Source organism: Eptatretus burgeri, chromosome 13, assembly GCF_056783735.1.
Source record: "Eptatretus burgeri isolate ZD-2024b chromosome 13, Ebu_testis_v1, whole genome shotgun sequence".
Taxonomy (NCBI): Eukaryota; Metazoa; Chordata; class Myxini; order Myxiniformes; family Myxinidae; genus Eptatretus; species Eptatretus burgeri.
The window spans coordinates 41,177,675-41,195,008 of NC_140973.1; the positions used below are offsets into that span (position 1 = coordinate 41,177,675).

The window sequence follows — 17,334 nt, forward strand, 5'->3', positions numbered from 1 at the left end:
TGGGAACCAATTTGGATGACAATACCAGAAGCTGCAAAGGCTTACACTGAACTTATCAAATGTGGCTGTAAATCCGAGCGTGGTTGTCGCATCTGCAAATGTATCAAATCTGGGCTGAACTGTACTGACCTGTGTAGCTGCAATTGCGAAAAGAACTAACTTGCTTGTGTTCATTAATGTACATCATATACACATGTACATGATATAATGGCTCAGTTTTTATTAAAATATGTATCCAGCAAAGTATGTCTCATATAACAAATGTGTCTCGCGAAACGTCAATGTTCGTATCGAGCGACCCATATTTTTTCTACATGTGACCATTATCTTAGTTCCTGATGATCCAATCTCAAATCTGATGGTTCCAATCGACTCACTGGGCATCATCTTATATATTATTTCCGAGTTCGTGGTTTCGTGTCGCGCTATCTTCGGCTTTGTTCTGCGCTCGAGTAACGTGATATTCGGCTTACATTATCTCAAAGACCATATGAGGTGCATGGTACAAAAAAAAGTAAATAAAATGGTTCTGAAACAGTGAAATCGTGCCAAAAACGGTTACTGCATTTGGCTTTACAGTGCAAATTATACCAACTACAAAACAAGGGTTCCACAATGACAATGCTATCACCCAAAACATTGTGTATCAAGAAGTACTTTGAACATTGTATTCCACTTACTGCATTAAAGTAAAATTACTACTGATACTCTGCATCAGTACCTTTCTCAAACACACCCACCCCAACATGTCGCGCAGAGCGCGGGTTATGCAAGTTACCTACAAATAGATAGTTTACACATTTTTTACGACCAATATTAGCGAAGTTATAATTATTTATCGATTTTAAAAATTTCTGCCGCCTCTTGCATTTTGACCCATAATCACATGAAAATATGGTCAGATTTTTTGGAGCATGGGATTTTTTTATTAAGTCCATAGGTAACCACCAAAAATTTTTGCCACTTTTCTCCATTGTGTAACGATGTTTTCCCTTATTCCCCTCACCATGGTGCGCCCATTATGGGCGGAGCCACGCCCCAAAAACATGTTTTTAGGGGGTAGCAGATTTCAATTTGCATCTTTTCCTAGGGGGTTTGTCGAATCTGACAGGGGTTTTCGGTATTTGGTTAGCCCAATGGCACCTGCATAGCCCCACGGAGCTCGATTTTTCATTTTCATCCCAAGGTCAAGGTCACAAGGTCACGAACTTAGAAAATTGCGAATTTTGACATAAAAATCCATCTTCTCCGAGGGGGTTTGTCGAATCTGGCAGGGTTTCGGCATTTGGTTAGCCCAATGGCACCTGCATAGCCCCACAGAGCTCGATTTTTCATTTTCGTCCCAAGGTCAAGGTCACAAGGTCACGAACTTAGAAAATTGCGAATTTTGACATAAAAATCATACAACCGCCCAAACTTTGAGAGCTAGGATGACAATATTTTTATGCATAATCTTGAGGTCATTCCCCACCTAAAGTCTTGAAACCATTTTGCTCTATCTCGAACACCTTGCCCGTGGCGCCCCCTTCAAGTTTGTTTAACCTCCGCCATCTTCGAAGATGGATGGAGGTTACTGTTTTCACCCCTTTCTGTTTGTTTGTTTGTTTGTGTGTTTGTGTGTGAACAGTATTACGGAAAAATTCGACGGATTTCGACGAAACTTGGTGGGGGGGGGGGGTTAGGTATGGTCCAAGGATCATGCCATTAGATTTTGGACTTGGTCCCCCCCCCCCCAAAAAAAAATTGGTAGAGAATTTTTTTTTTTTTGCATTTCTACATGTTTTAAGTGATTTCCAACCCCCCCCCTGCCCAAAAAAATTGTTACCCCCCCAAAGTTTTTTTCTTTTGCATTTTACATGTTTTAAGTGATTTCCAACCCCCCCAAAAAAGAATTTTTTTTTTGCATTTTTACATGTTTTAAGTGATTTCCAACCCCCCCCAAAAAAAAATTGTTACCCCCCAAAAAAGAATTTTTTTTGCATTTCTACATGTTTTAAGTGATTTCCAACCCCCCCCCCAAAAAAAAAATTGTTGGAGAAAAAAATTTTTGCAACTTTTTTTTCAGCAAAATTTAGATTTTTTTTTTTTGCATTTTTAAATGTCTTAAGTGATTTCCAACCCCCCCCCCCCCAAAAAAAAATGTTGGATAAAAGAACTACAACTCTGTCAGCACTGTTGACATCATATTTAATGTATAAGATATAAGGTTCACTTGAGTGAGCCAGCAGTATTGGCGGCGGAGGTTTTGCACTCTCCGAGTGCTCCCCCTCTAGTTTTACACTGATTTCATCAAAGTCTGGTTAATCCGAGAAGTGCGAAATGCCATATAGCCTATATGACGTTATATGGTTCCTGGAATGTTCCAGAGGAAGTTTTGCACCAAAGGTCTTCATCCTTGACCTTTGACCTTTAAAGTTCACAAAGGTCAAATTTTCAAAGTTGTGGGTATCAAACCGGGTTTTCGACCTTCTTCGACGAACTAACTCCAAAAAATAAGCTATAGTACGTATCCTGTTTCCTTATTTTAATGTCCACAACATTGTTTTGTGACCTTTAAAGGTTATGCAAAGGTCAAATTTTGAAAGTTGTTGAACGAAACCGGGTTTTCGACATTTTGCAGCTAATAATCTGTTATTCGTACCACATCATGTTGATAATTTTTATAACTTGGTCAAAAATTATCACATTGTCTCAACCTTGACTTCTGAAACAATCTACATCGTCAAATACCGCTCGTGAACCATCACCGTCTCCAGACTTGTTATTTTTACATTTTTTTCACCGAAATCTCAAAATTATAGTTTTATCTTGAAAAATTGGTGGTTTTCAGGTATAACCGGATTTGTGGCTGGTTACCTGCATAAGTTTTACTTGACATCATGTTGATAATTAAAATCATGTTGGCAGTTAGCCTACATTTTGATCTGATGTGTTTGAGTGAATAGTGCAAGCAAGGTAAGTTAATAGTGTTGAATAAATTTCTCAATTCAAGTTCAACAATTTTGTGCAATTCTCTTTTTTAAATTAAATTGTTTCATCAGATGCATATAATCGGCATTATATCAGTAATAGATCCCCCGACTCTCCAAATATAGGTTTCGTCATCAGCCCTTGAAAAACCAATATTGGTCGACCCTCTCCTCATAATCCAAACAACAAACTGAGTTTTCAACAAAATAAATGCAATTGTTTGCATTCATTTTAGGATGAAAATAAAATTTCACTGCATGCAAGCTTACGTAGCCTCGACTCCCTCGGTTAGTCCAGAATTAAACTTGTACATCATAATAATAATAATAATAATAATAATGATAACTAGAAGGGCACTCAGTAGAGCGCATACCTACACCACATCATGCCTGATCCACAAGAACATATCAGGCCCATTACATTTTTGAGACATTGTGCTATATATCAGTTTTGGCCCCATCTTCTCAATGGTGAAGAATCACTTTAAAAATTAAATAATTCTCGTATCCAGATCCAGATTCGGATCTTCACCAAAATCGAATCAATTAATCATGGTCACACACACACACAACCTGTCCACCAAGTTTCATCCGAATTGGTCCACAACTTTCTGAGATATCATGGTGTGTGTGTGTGTGTGTGTGTGTGTGTGTGTGTGTGTGTGTGTGTGTGTGTGTGTGTGTGTGTGTGTGTGTGTGTGTGTATATATTGTTGTGGTTACCAAATTCGCAAACCACCATTCAGGTCCCTTAGGTGAGATATCTCGGTAAGTATATGTGTAGTTAGGCCCAAACCCGTTGTCTAGTGGGAATACATGTCATTTATGCGTGCTGCGACTCTTCAGGATAGCCGTTTTTCTTTTACTATCTTTATTTTGGACCAACCGCCATGATTACCACCACCAACCACGTCTCAACAGTCGTCACAACATCAACCACCCACCACAACGCCGCTTCACCACAACAGCCACGACCTTGACCGTCAACCCTCGCAACGCCGCCGTTCTTGCGCCGCTTGTGGGTACCGGTGTTGGACTCGTGCAGGGCGCGCGCCGAACAGCGTGTACAAAAACACGGATTTTCCGCTCCAAAAATGGATCAAAAACGACACACGCCCACTTTTGTGCCGTCCAATCGGTGAGCGAGGGGCGATTTGGCCCCGCCTCCAGGGCATTGGAGGGCGGCCGCTATATGCAAATTCATGGATCAAAATGCATTCACGCCCACTTTTTCTCGGGCCAATGGGGAGCGAGGTGAAAGGTCGAAGGCAGGGGGTCAAAGATGAGAGAGCGAAGCCACGGGGCTTATATAAGCGATCGCGTTCGTCAGTCAAGTCAGTTAAGACTTCGCAGTCGGTGGAGTTGGGAAGAAGAAGCAATTAAGAGGTGGGTCGTCGTCGTCGTGTGCGTTGGAGTCGGAGCGAAGAGGACGGAGCTGTGGAGAGGCGGCGAAGGCAGACGAGGGGGTGCTCGCGTCGTGCCGGGAGCTGCACACCAGGGAGGCCGACGGCGCGACCTGGTCGAGGTGGAGACGCTCGTCGCGGGACTCGAGACAGAGTAAAAATCCTCCTTTCCCCGAGCATCAGCAACCCCCTCCTGTTTCCCCCCGCGCTGAGATAGTGCGACCAAGGGGGCCCCCTTCCCACCCCCTACCAGACACTGCCCGCGAGGCCCGCGGAGTTGAGGCACCATCGCCGCTCCGCGTCTCATCACCAGACGGGTAGGCCCGACCCGGTCTCGGCCTCAGGCCCGCCTCATCCTTGAGGGTGTTCTTTTCCTTGGTTTTGGGTATGTGTGGTCGGCGCCGTCTGTGAAGTAGAATTGTATAAGTGTTGCCGTGTGCTCGGTAGTCGGTATTAGCTCTGCATTGTGTTTCTCTTCTTTTCTATGTGCTTTTGGTGGAATTGTATATGTGTGCTTTCCGTTCATCGTGAATAAATGTGCTTTATGTTGAACTGCTTTCCCGCTTCGCTTCGTCATTTCTTTCATTGAATCCTCATCTTGCTTCACGTAAAGGGTTGGTAGTGGGCTGAATACGCCCGATAATTAATCGAACCGTCGAGGCCGACGATAACACCGCTCGGTTATCCCGATAGTACGGAACGGGTCGCTTAAGTGGCCCGTGTCCGAAGTCGACCTGCGGCGAGGTGCGATCGCCCGGTCTACCCTCCGTGTGGGTACTTAAGGAGGTCGAATTTGGCGAGCAACCCTATCCCACGCGGGGGCCGATTGGCTCGATCGCGGTGAGACCGAAAGGTCCACCCGTGACTGGTTCCCGGCGTTAGTCCGAGAGGGTCACGACTGGATTGTCCGTCCGGTGGGCGACGTGCCGCGATTCGAGTTACGTGGCCGTCAGCACGCCGGCGGGCGCGAATCTGTAACAATATATATACATACATACACAGACACACACACACATTAGACTAGCCATATCTCTCAATCGTGAAAAATCACTGAAAAAATTATCGGATCCTGATCCGTATTCGGATCTTCACCAAAATTGAATCACTTCTTCCCTGTCACACACCTAACATGTTCACCAAGTTTCGTCCGAATCCGTCCTCAAACAAACAAAGACAAAAAACAAACAGACAGCGATGGGAGAAAACAACCTCCTTCACCTTTGGTGGCAGAGGTAATAATAGTTCCCTTTCAAGGAACTTTTGACGTAGGTGGCAGCCATTAGGCCCATTAAAGTCTGTGCTATTATTACCAACATATGGTTGCTGGTCCATGCTCTATCCTTTTAAATACTGAGCATCAATCAAGAAAGCAACACGTACCATTTTTAAAGCCTTTAGTACGACTCGGCCGGGGTTCGAACCACCGATGCCATTGTGCATATAAACATGGAAAACCACCTTCTGGGGCAATTTGGCCAGGTATTCCCCAGCATTAACTTCACAATTGATAAAGAACGAAAATGGAATTTTGGATGTGGAGGTTCATCGTAAACCTGATGGCTGCCTAAAGACTTTAGTTTACAGGAAATGAATCCACACCAGCAGATTGTTGGACTTTAACTTCTGCATCCCAATCTCCCACAAACACAGTGGAGCAGGGCAATTCCACAAATACGTAAACCATGAGGTCAAAATTTCAAAATTGTCAAAATGAGGTACCATTTTGTTGGGAATTTTATAAAACTAAGATTAGATGAATTAAAATACAATTAATCCCACTGATAACATAACGATTTTGAGATACCTTGATATTCTCAAAAGCAAACAAGGATTTTGATGAAGGAAAAAACAACAACAACAAAGAAGTGATTTTTGATTCTTGATTTTTCTCAAGCAAATTGAACGACAGTCACCAAAAAGGTATAGTGGAATAAAATAATACATCTGTAGGTTTTGAGAACTGTAAATAAAATTAATTTGAAAATAATACATTTACCTCCGGCACCGAAGGTGAATGGAGGTCGTTTTCACCCGTCTGTTTGCTTGTGAACAAAATATCTCAAAAAAGTTGTGGACGGATTTAGACATCATTTGGTGGAGAATTTGGATGTATGACACTGAAAAAATGATTAGATTTTGGTGAAGATCTGAATCTGGATCCAGATCCGAGAATTTTTGAAAGTGATTTTTCACCATTGAGAGATAGGGCCAAGGACAACATGAAGCACAATATCTCAAAAGGTTGTGGAAAGATTCGGACGAAACTTGGTGAGCAGGTTGGGAATATAACAAGGAAGAATTGATTCGATTTTGGTGAACATCCAAATCCGGATGCAGATTCGAGAATTTTTTAAAGTGATTCTTTACCATTTAGTGAAAGGGCTAAAACGATATACTGTATAGCACAATATTTCAAAGAATTATGGAAGGATTCAGACGAAACTTGGTGGACGAGTTGGTTAGGTGACAAGAACAAGCCGATTCGATTTTAGTTCAGGTCCAAATCCAGATCTGACCTTTCAGTGAGATACAAATGTAAACTGTTCAGCCTGGTGAAGGTATGCTCTCTACCAAGTACCCTTCTAGTTTTTTTTCTGTTGATTTTTTGGCTGACCATTTTGGCAATGCATGTCTGACACCAAAAAAGTACATTTATCAATCTCACTTTAAAAAAAAAAGCCAAATGTGGAATGCAAAGCACATTTTATACCCTCTACACATTTGTAAACTCAGATATTTTGTATTTGCTTTCAATATCAAAGAAGAGCGCAAGTGAGCACAATATACGCCCGAAAAAGTCTGTGACACACACACAAATATATATTCAAACACGTCAATTTATGAAGAACAAGAAGGTATATACAGATTTGTGCTTCTACATGGAAAACAGCAACCACTTTAGATGACGAACGTATGTCACGACACACAGTCTGTACCTATGTACCAAATATGAAACATGAAAGTTGAAAACTTTTGGAGTTAGAGTGCGGACATGAACAGACGGACAACCGGTATCACATAATACGCCCCGATATATATATACATATATATATATATATATATATATATATACATATATATATACATATATATATATACATATATATATATATATATACATATACATATATATATATATATATATATATATATATACATATACATATATATATATATATACATATACATATATATACATATACATATATATACATATACATATATATATATATATATATATATATATATATATATATATATATATATATATATATATATATATATATATATATATATATACATACATATACATATACATATACATATATCGGGAATATAAAAATCTGGGGGTTGTATGTAGACTTTTAATGTAATGACCGCTTGATTTTTTGGCACATCCGATACCACACAATAAAGCACTGAGAAAGGCATTATCACACATTGGACACTGAATGTAAATGTCTATACAAATCTCTTGGCTAAGTAAAGCCTTTACTCCATTGAGAGAGTGCCTACAGAAAAAGTGTACACCCCTTTCAATTTTTTTTTACCTTTTGTTGCCTTGTAGCCTGGAATTAAATTGCATAAAATCAGACATTTTCTGCCTTTATTTACACATCGTAACCCACAACTTCCAAGTGAAAAACAAATTCTACAAATTTCAGAAAATTAATTAAAAATACAAAACTAGAATATCTTGGTAGGATAAGTGTCCACCCACCTTATAATAGCAATTGTAAATTAGCTCAAGTGTAACCAATTACCTTCAAAAATCACACACCAAGTTAATTGGCCTCCACATGTGTTAAAATAAGGTGATTCTGATGATTTCAGGATAAAATCAGTTGTTCCTACAGGTTTCCTCTGCTGGGTGGTGAATTTCTGAGCAAAGACTCATCCATGAGCACCAAGGAACATTTTGAAGACCTCCAGGATAAAGTTGTGGGTTGCATATAAAAATATTTCAAAGGCCTTGAATATCCCTTGGAGCACAGTCAAGACAGGCATTAAGAAGTAAGTGTATGGCACCAAGACCCTGCCTAGATTAGGCTGTCCCTCCAAACTGGATGACCAGGCAAGGAGAAGACTGATTTGAGGCCAAGAAGAGGCCACTGGCAGCTTTGAAAGAGCTACATGCCTTTATGGCAAAGACTAGTCACAATGTGCATGTGACAACATCCCAAGCACTTCATAAATCTGGCCTGCACAGTGGGGCAGCATGAAGTAAGCTATTACTCAAAAAAGCCCACCTTGAGTCCTGTTTGATATATGCAAAAAATACTCCAGAGATTCTGAAGCCGTGTGGCAAAAAGTTTTGTCATCTTACGAAACCAAGATGGAACTTTTTGGCCTAAATGCAAAACGTTACGTTTGGCACAAACCCAACACAGCGTATTACCCAAAGAACACCATTCCTACTGTGAAGCATGGTGGTGGCAGCATTATGTTATGGGAATGTTACTCATCAGCAGGGACGAGGGCACTTGTCAGGATAGAAGGGAAAATGGATGGAGCAAAATACAGAAAAGTCCGAGAGGAAAACCTGCTGCCCTTTGCAAGAAATCTGAAATTGGGATTAAAGTTCACCTTTCAGCACGACAACGACCCAAAGCACACAGTCAAAGCTACACTGGAGTGGCTAAGGAACAAAAAGATAAATATCCTTGAGTGACCCAGTCAGAGCTCTGACCTAAATCCAATCAAAAATCTGTGGCATGACTTGAAGATTGCTGTACATCAACACTCCCCACACAACTTGACTGAGCTTGAACAGTTTTGTGCAGAAGAATGGGCAAATATTGCCCAATCAAGGTGTGCAAAGTTGGTAGAGACCTATCCCAACAGACACACAGCTGTAATTGTGTCAAAGTTGCTTCCACCAAGTATTAACTCAGGGGGGTGGACACATCCAACCAAGATATTCTAGTTTTGTATTTTTTATTAATTTTCTGAAATTTGTAGAATTTGTTTTTCACTTGGAAGTTGTGGGTTACGATGTGTAAATAAAGGTGGAAAAGTCTGATTACTGAGACTTAATTCCAAGATACAAATCAGCAAAAGGTGGAAATTTTGAAAAGGGGTGTACACTTTCTAGAGGCACTGTAAGTACTAACAGAACAATGGATTTTACACCTTCTACTCAATATAAAGAAGTGTTGGACATGTCCTTTGAGGAATTTTCGATTGGCTTTAGTGGCTTACTTTCTGTCTCAGTTCTGATGTTCCAGGCATTCAGTGTCAGTGACGAACTCAGTTTTCTACTGACAAAGTGCTCCAACACAAAGTTCCCGAGTACCTACATTGTAGTAATGACCCAACACATTAATTGGATACCAAAAGCTTTGCACAATTACATCAAGTTTTGACAGAGCAACAATCGTCTCGTACAAATCCAAAACCTGTAAGCTGCTACTTGGAGATCTACTGTAGGTGAGTGTTAAGATTGATTATAAGAACCAACAGAGTATCCACCCAACAGGCGATCTTTGTCAAAGCGTGCAAAGTGGTCTTCTAACGTATACCTTTATTTGGGCGGTATATCAGCAACAGACAGCTCTTGTTGTTCTTCTTTCTGCTGCTCCCGTTAGGGCCCTGTCACACCTTGACGTTTCAGCCAGCATATGGCAAGGTATCAAAATGTATGTAAAACGCTGGCGTACACAGAAATATTGATGTTTTTTTTTTAGTTTTGGGCGTATAATAACGTGTTGGATGTATGCATAACGTATTAGTAACGTACACAGAACATTTTAATCACATATAGATAACATATACCAACGAATGCTGAGCGTGTTGTCGGCGTTCACAACCTATGCCCAATGATAGTCTAACTTATGCATAGCGCGGCAGCGTATCGCCGACGATCACGTGGCGTAGCCGATAAATAGGCTGCGGCTCGACGATTCAAATCATAACCGCACGAGACATCGAAGTGTGAAGCCGCTGTCACACGTTGACGTTTTAGCCAGAGTATGCCGACGTATGAAAAATTTGCCGAACCAAGCTAGCACACGTCGAATACATTATGGGTAAGTTTTGTATACGTTAAGAGCATGCTGGCATACGTCGTAGTACGCTGGCAGACATCGTAGTATGCTGGCATACGTCATACGCAGAGTACGTCGAGAAATTTTCAGCAAGTTGAAAATTTCTCGACGTACTCGGCATATGACACACGTTCCGCATACGCTGGCATAAGTTGTAGGCACGTTAAGCGATCGTTGACATACGTTGACGCACGTTACTCATAAGTCGAAACACGTCGACGTAATGGTTCGCGTGAGTGTTCCAGACTCCCTGTTTTTTTTTTTTTCTTCGGTATGACGGTGATGTTGACACTTCGATTTCTAGTGCGGTTATGATTTAAATCGTTGAGCGGCAGCCTATTAATTACATTATAACTGCACGAGAAATCGAAGTGTTAACATCACCGTCATACCGAAGAGAAAAAAAAACCAGGGAGTCTGCAACACTCACGCGAACCATTACCTTGACGTGCTTCGACTTATGAGTAACGTACAAGTAACGTGTGTCGATGTGTGTCAACGATCACGTAACTTGCCTACAACTTATGGCCAAGCGTATGCGGAATGTGCGAGTCATACGCTGGCATACGTCGAAAAATTTCAAGCATGGAAAATTTGTCTAACACCTCGGCGTACTACGACGTATGCCAGCGTGCTCTTAACGAATACAAACTTACCCATAACGTATTCGACGTGTGCCAGCGTTTTAGCCAAATTTTGCATATGTCAGGCATATGCTGGCTAAATCGTCAAGGTGTGACAGGGCCTTTAGGGGTCGCCACAGCGGATCATCCATTATGATCCGCATACTGATTTGGCACAGGTTTTACGCCGGATGCCTTTCCTGACGCAACCCTGGTCGCCTCTTACGACACAGGGATAAGGATTGGGTTTCGCCATGATTCCGGGCTGCCCTACACCCCTCATAGCACGGCACAGCACAGAGCTCCCGTCCTCAAGCCATCCTCAAACCCAAGCCTCAGAGTATCCGGATTACAGGCGCACGCCACTACGCCCGGTATAGCAACAGACAGCTCTATAGGCCAAAAAAAAACATAAAATAAAAACCCGGGTTACGTGCATGAAGCAAAAGCATACCTTCTGCATACAATTCACAACACCCACCTCATTACACTGGAAAACTTGGGGACAGGAATATTGCACTGTAAATGGTGAAGACTTGCAATACCCTCCCCCACCTGGAGACGGCACTACACATTTACATAGAGAATTTGCCTCCCCCCCCCCCTTGTCATCCCCCAAGACCACCAGCAAAGCTAAAACACCCACATACATTAACTGGGGTCATGCTGATCCTATGTAGCAAGTCTGGATGTAATTGGCCCAGGACTGTAGAAGCACGACAAACACACACAAACCGGCCCATAAATTGTAGTAAGGATTAAGAATGTTTGTTAACTGCAGTTGAAGATGTCAGATTGAGTAAGATGTAAAAAAAACAATGCGAATGTCAGGCTCCATCAGTTTCGATATACTGTTGGGCTGACATTTATGTGAAGAATTTAAATCTTTGAATTATTTATCAATTCAGGCAATATTCATTTTTGATTTATTTATTAATATTAATACAAGTAATCTTTGCGAATCCGCCTTTTCCGACATCAACTGCATCAAATCTAAATTTCGAATCCGTCTGACAACCTTCAGTTGCCCTGTCAGATTACACAGTTCTGGTGGACACAATGCAGCATCAAGTTTCACACTGAAGTAAAGGTAAAGATCAATTTTCCTTCACTTTAAATATATATTTTGTAATTGAACTGTAATAACCACAATCTGTACCCTTATAAATTAATATATTTTCAATTTATGTTTTAGTAGCTCCTTGAATCATTTCATTAATCAAAAGTAGCTCACATTGAAAAGAAGGTTGTTGACCCCCTGATGTAAGCAAACGTAGTCATTTGTGTGTTTTTGAAATGTCATGGATATTTCACTTAAAATGAAATAAAAGCATAGCACTCTATTTCACAGCATTATCGGGCAAGTACTCATGTGGGAAAAGGCAAACAAATAGGCCAGAATTCAAGATGATCATTCCTCAAGTCCCAAGATGGCCAGAAAAATGCAGACCATTCAAAAGACAACTGCAGTTACAGGAAAGTTTTCAAGTGTAACCCATGTGCAGTATATACAATATACACAAGAAAGGATGTCACAAACAATGGTGGAAAGTCATGTGGAACAAGAAAACGTGCACAGTGAGTAACTGGGAAATAAAATGGTGGAACTCCTCCAATAATCCAGGTTATCTGATTTCTCCCTTTTACCACCACAGAGTTCTAACACAATTGACTCCTTTTTTTTTTTTTTCCGACGAGACATTTTATAAACGGTGATCAAAGGATGTGAACTGCTAAGCATGCTGGGTACATACACTGCGAAGCATGCCGGGTCCACGAACCTGCGGGTTGTTAACCTGGAGGGGCTCTTGTGTGGCTGCTGGGCTACGAAGGTGTTCCGCAGCCAAGGTGCGGACGTGGCCGTGTAAACTCTCAAATTCCCGGTACACCGCCGGAAACTGTAATCCACTTCCACCTGCATATTCCACCTGAGTAACGCACAATGAAACAAATTGCAAAAAAAAAAATTAAAATAAATATATAGATAGATTGAGTACATATGCAACCTCTGGTATTTGCTACCACTAAAATGCCATGCAACTGTAGATTGGTTTATTGTGCAAGTCGTTTAGCAAGCTGTGCATCTGCAACAAATTCTGTTGCAATTGGAGAGCAAAAGAAAAAAAGACGATGCTTCTAGCAACCTACCTTCATTAGAAGGATCTCCCACAGAGAGAAAACCTGGATGAGCCGAGGAAAAACAAGCTCCACCAAGTCGTCGTCATCGCATTGCTTGAGAAGCTGCAAATATATGTATATATAACGGGAGGGGGAGAGGAGGAGTGGGTAAAGGGGAGGAATTTAATAAGTATGGGAAGGGCCAAGTCGGGTGAGATCACCATTGGGCATTACCATGGACCAGCAACCAAAAAGGGACAGTGTACCATGTTCACATGCATTTTCACAGCTCGGCTTATATCAACAGTCATGGTTTCTGCCTCAATAGCTTCATCGGTAGGATAAAAAGTACTTTACTGGACTGCACACCCTACCCCATCCCATCCCATCCCGTTCCACACGTCCCCACCTCCTTCATGCGAGCTCTCCTTTTCTGTTCGTGGAAAGTGTTTTTGGCAGGTCGACCGACCCGGCGGGCTTTCTGTGCACATCACAAACAAAATCTGTTCGCACGTAAAATCATAAACCCTTCTCATTAGTAACATGCAATACAGTACATCAATTCCAAGGTAGCATGTCCAATACCAAATGTACAAATCACAGGCAAATTGCCCAAAATGCGTTTTATCTATGTATTACGTACTGCTCACTGATGAGAAGGAAAAAAACATTTTATTTTTTGCTTCGACGTCAAGTTTCAAACAAACCGATCAATGTTTTCAGTATGGACAAAGGCATAAAGTACAAGGTGCGATGTTTCTCAACAAATTTGGATCTCTTGACACATCCTGCTCCAAATTCCTTGTGTTTCATACCTGTTAGGTATAAAGAATACACACAGGAAGTCACTGCCAATAACTGGTATCTTTTGTTTTTGCAATAGGTTTGTAACTTTGAATGCCACAACATCCTGGTAAAGTCAGACCCTCGTATGTGGAAGGGTGAGGGAAAAACTCACAAACCTCGTGGAGATAGAGGAAAACATTATGAGCTTAATAAGTTTGAGCAAACTACATGATCCAATTTGCAGGCACAGATTTTAGGTCTTCAAATTTTCACAAACGGCACAACCAATGATAAGTGCAATACAATGACAATTCTCTCTCTCTCAAGCATAACCATCTCAATGAATGAGGCCGTAGAAAACCTGGAGAAAAACGAAAAGTGTTCACACCAAGTACAACAATCCTCTGAACACACACAGACAACCCACCCCACCCCACACCCCAAAAAAACAAAAACATCTGCATTACACACCTGGAATCCACGTGGCTTGTCACAAGATGCAAAAGTGGACGTGACGATGACTTCAGGATCCTGACTCTCCGTAGACACCGGGGCGCTCACCTTGATGACCTCATCCACAGGAGGCTCAAGACTTTCAAGACTTTCAGTGACCTCGGCACTGCCCTCGGCACTGCCCCCGGCCCCATTTGCGACTTCCTCCGGCAGGGCTTCCAAAGCTCCATGCGTCGGGTTGAGGCGGTAATGCCTCGCCAACCCACCACGCCCAATATAAGACTTGTCACAATTTTGACAACGAAAATTCTTCGGCTTGGACGTGTAGGACAAGTGCCCTGTGCCTCCAAGTTTGTCTTCTTTGCCCGAGCTTTCCTCTTCCTCCTCCACACTGTATTCCGAATAATCATCGGAATCCGACTGGTGTCCGTCTGCAAGGTCTTCCATCTTGATGAACTTGTAGTCCTTGATCTTGTGAAGCGGCGGCCTCGATATCCGGCCAGAACGGGTCTTGATTTTTAAAGCTTTCTTCGCGCGTGCTTCTTTGCCTTCGATGCTCGAATCCCGAGCAGTGCGTTGACCGTTGACGCCCGAGACGAGGCGGACGGTAGACACGGAGCCGAGCGACTGCGCTTGCCGCTGAGACACCACTCGGATGGTAGTCGGTGAACCACCCGCCCCGCACAAGATGAACTGCTGCGGTTGCCCCTGTCCCACAGGCTGCAACTGGATTATCTGTGAGCCACTTGGTACTTGTCCCGTCAATCCTAAGGTCTGAACTTGGGCTATTGTCTTTGGGGCCACAGTTGTGATAGTTTGCATAGACCGGTCCTTTTCGCCAGGTGACTTAACGCACAGGGTAACTGCGTCTCCCTGTCAAACAACACCAGGGGGTTAAAAAAAAAAAAAAAAAAAAAAAAAAAAAAAAAAAACATACTGCACGTCAGTGATGATATTCAAAGGGAAGGATCAGAGGGGGAAGGATCAGAGGGGGCACGATCAGAAGGGGGCACGATCAGAAGGGGGAGGATCAGAGGGGGAGGATCAGAGGGGGAGGATCAGAGGGGAAGCATCAGAGGGGAAGCATCAGAGGGGGAAGCATCAGAGGGGGAAGCATCAGAGGGGGAAGCATCAGAGGGGGAAGCATCAGAGGGGGAAGCATCAGAGGGGGAAGCATCAGAGGGGAAGCATCAGAGGGGGAAGCATCAGAGGGGGAAGCATCAGAGGGGGAAGCATCAGAGGGGGAAGCATCAGAGGGGGAAGCATCAGAGGGGGAAGCATCAGAGGGGGCACGATCATCCAAAGTCTGTTTTAAAAAAAAAAAGTTTCCTTTGAACCACAGATCGAGTATGTATTTTATCAACGAAAGTGAAGTGAAGCGTTAACTTTAACAACTGTTGCTTCAAATCATTCATTCGAACCACGTGGGGAAACACATCCCTTCAAAGGACATGACATCCATCCAGGAACAAAACTTCCAGCAAACTTTAACGAGCCAGTCATCTCAGGAAGGAATAAAATGACGACGTGCAAGTCAAAAAGAAAAACCTCACCAGTTTGCGAACATAATATGTAGACGGACCGGACAACACACGCACACAAACTCACCCCTTTCACCGCCAACGGCGATGGTGGTGACACCGCAGTCGTGACTTCCGCATCGAGCTTTTGGTTTTGCTGCAGAATCACCTGTGCTGCGTTCTGTACGTGTTGCGTCGCGTTCGCCACGATGGTGATGGGCTGACCGAAGATCGTGGAGCTCACCGGACTCACGTCCTTGGACGTGGAGACCCGCTGGGGATGCGACACCAACTGGAAGGTCTGCCCGGCTCCCTGGAGTTGTCCCATTGGGATATGGATGATATGCGGTTGACCCGACGTTACGTCCGCCGCCTGGACCGTCACCGACGCCAACTCGGACTTGTTCTCCAGTTGGGAATTCTGTGCGGCAGCAGCAGCAGCGGCCGCCGCCGCCTGAGACTTGGTGACGTGCTCGATGACCTGCTGCAGCTCCTCCGGACCGAGACCCACGTGATGAACAAACTGCTCTTCGGCCTCTTGCTGGTCGTCCTCCTGCTGCTGCTGCTGCAATTGCAACTGATGCTGTTGGTGTTCTTCGAATAACCGCGCCGCAGCGTCGCCGTCGACGATCTCCACCAATCCCTGCTGCTTGGTCAACTGTTCGACGATCTGCTGCTGCTCCTCGGGAGTGAGACCCTCTCCCTCGACCAGGGTACCGTCGGGTTGCACGTAGATAATGGTGTTCGTGCCTTGGGCTTCCAGCGCCAGGCGTTCCAACTCGGATAAACCTTCAACCATGCCCGTCGCGAAATCCGCAGGACCGTCCACTTCGGACACTTCCGTTCCGTCGCCGTATGTCACGCCGACGCTCTGCAACAGGATCGCTTGTGAGGCCTCAGCCTCAGCCTCGGAGTCGGGGCCTTGCTCCACCTCGGCCTGGTCTTCGCAGTCTTCGGCCTGCGCGGCCTCCAAGCTTTGCAGCTGCGCTTCCTCTTCCACCTCCTCAGGAGCTTGTTCCAGCCCTTGGTCGGCGTCGGAGTCGGCCGGGAGGACCGTTAAGGCTTCAGCCTCGTCAGTCCGCGCCATCGCGGCCTCGTCCTCCTCGTCCGCCATGTTTGCGCGGCCCAGACTGCGCGGAATTATTTAATTATTTTGTTTATTTCTTTATTTTTTATTCCGATTTTTATTTCAAAACGCACTGCGCGGATTAAACGCGGCGAGACGTTCGCGTACTCGAGGCTAGCGTACGTACGATTATTATTATGATTATTTTGAAGCGACACAGTTCCGTCGTCGTGATGGTAATAAGGCGGGAGGCGCTCACCTCGGGCCGACGGGGAGGCTGCAGCGTGACGTCACGGCGTGGAAAATGGCGGGAAAATGAAGGAGGGGCGACGGTGAAGCGAAGGGAGGAG

General features: G+C 43.6%; 1 protein-coding gene across 2 annotated transcripts in view; it reads right to left on the minus strand.

Moving 5' to 3' along the window:
- Positions 1 to 17,286, minus strand: part of ZNF839 (zinc finger protein 839) — a 69,082-nt gene extending 51,796 nt beyond the window's left edge. The window contains exons 1-5 of one of the 2 annotated variants that reach the window (XM_085852151.1): positions 16,007 to 17,286; positions 14,417 to 15,271; positions 13,569 to 13,640; positions 13,190 to 13,282; positions 12,796 to 12,969 (exon numbers count right to left, since the gene is read on the minus strand). In XM_085852151.1, coding sequence (XP_085708277.1) covers positions 12,796 to 12,969; positions 13,190 to 13,282; positions 13,569 to 13,640; positions 14,417 to 15,271; positions 16,007 to 17,032 — 2,220 coding nt within the window. In that variant the 5' untranslated portion in view covers positions 17,033 to 17,286. The remainder of the gene's footprint in view (positions 1 to 12,795; positions 12,970 to 13,189; positions 13,283 to 13,568; positions 13,641 to 14,416; positions 15,272 to 16,006) is intronic. The other variant, XM_085852152.1, reaches the window with a different exon arrangement.
- Positions 17,287 to 17,334: the final 48 nt, after the last annotated feature.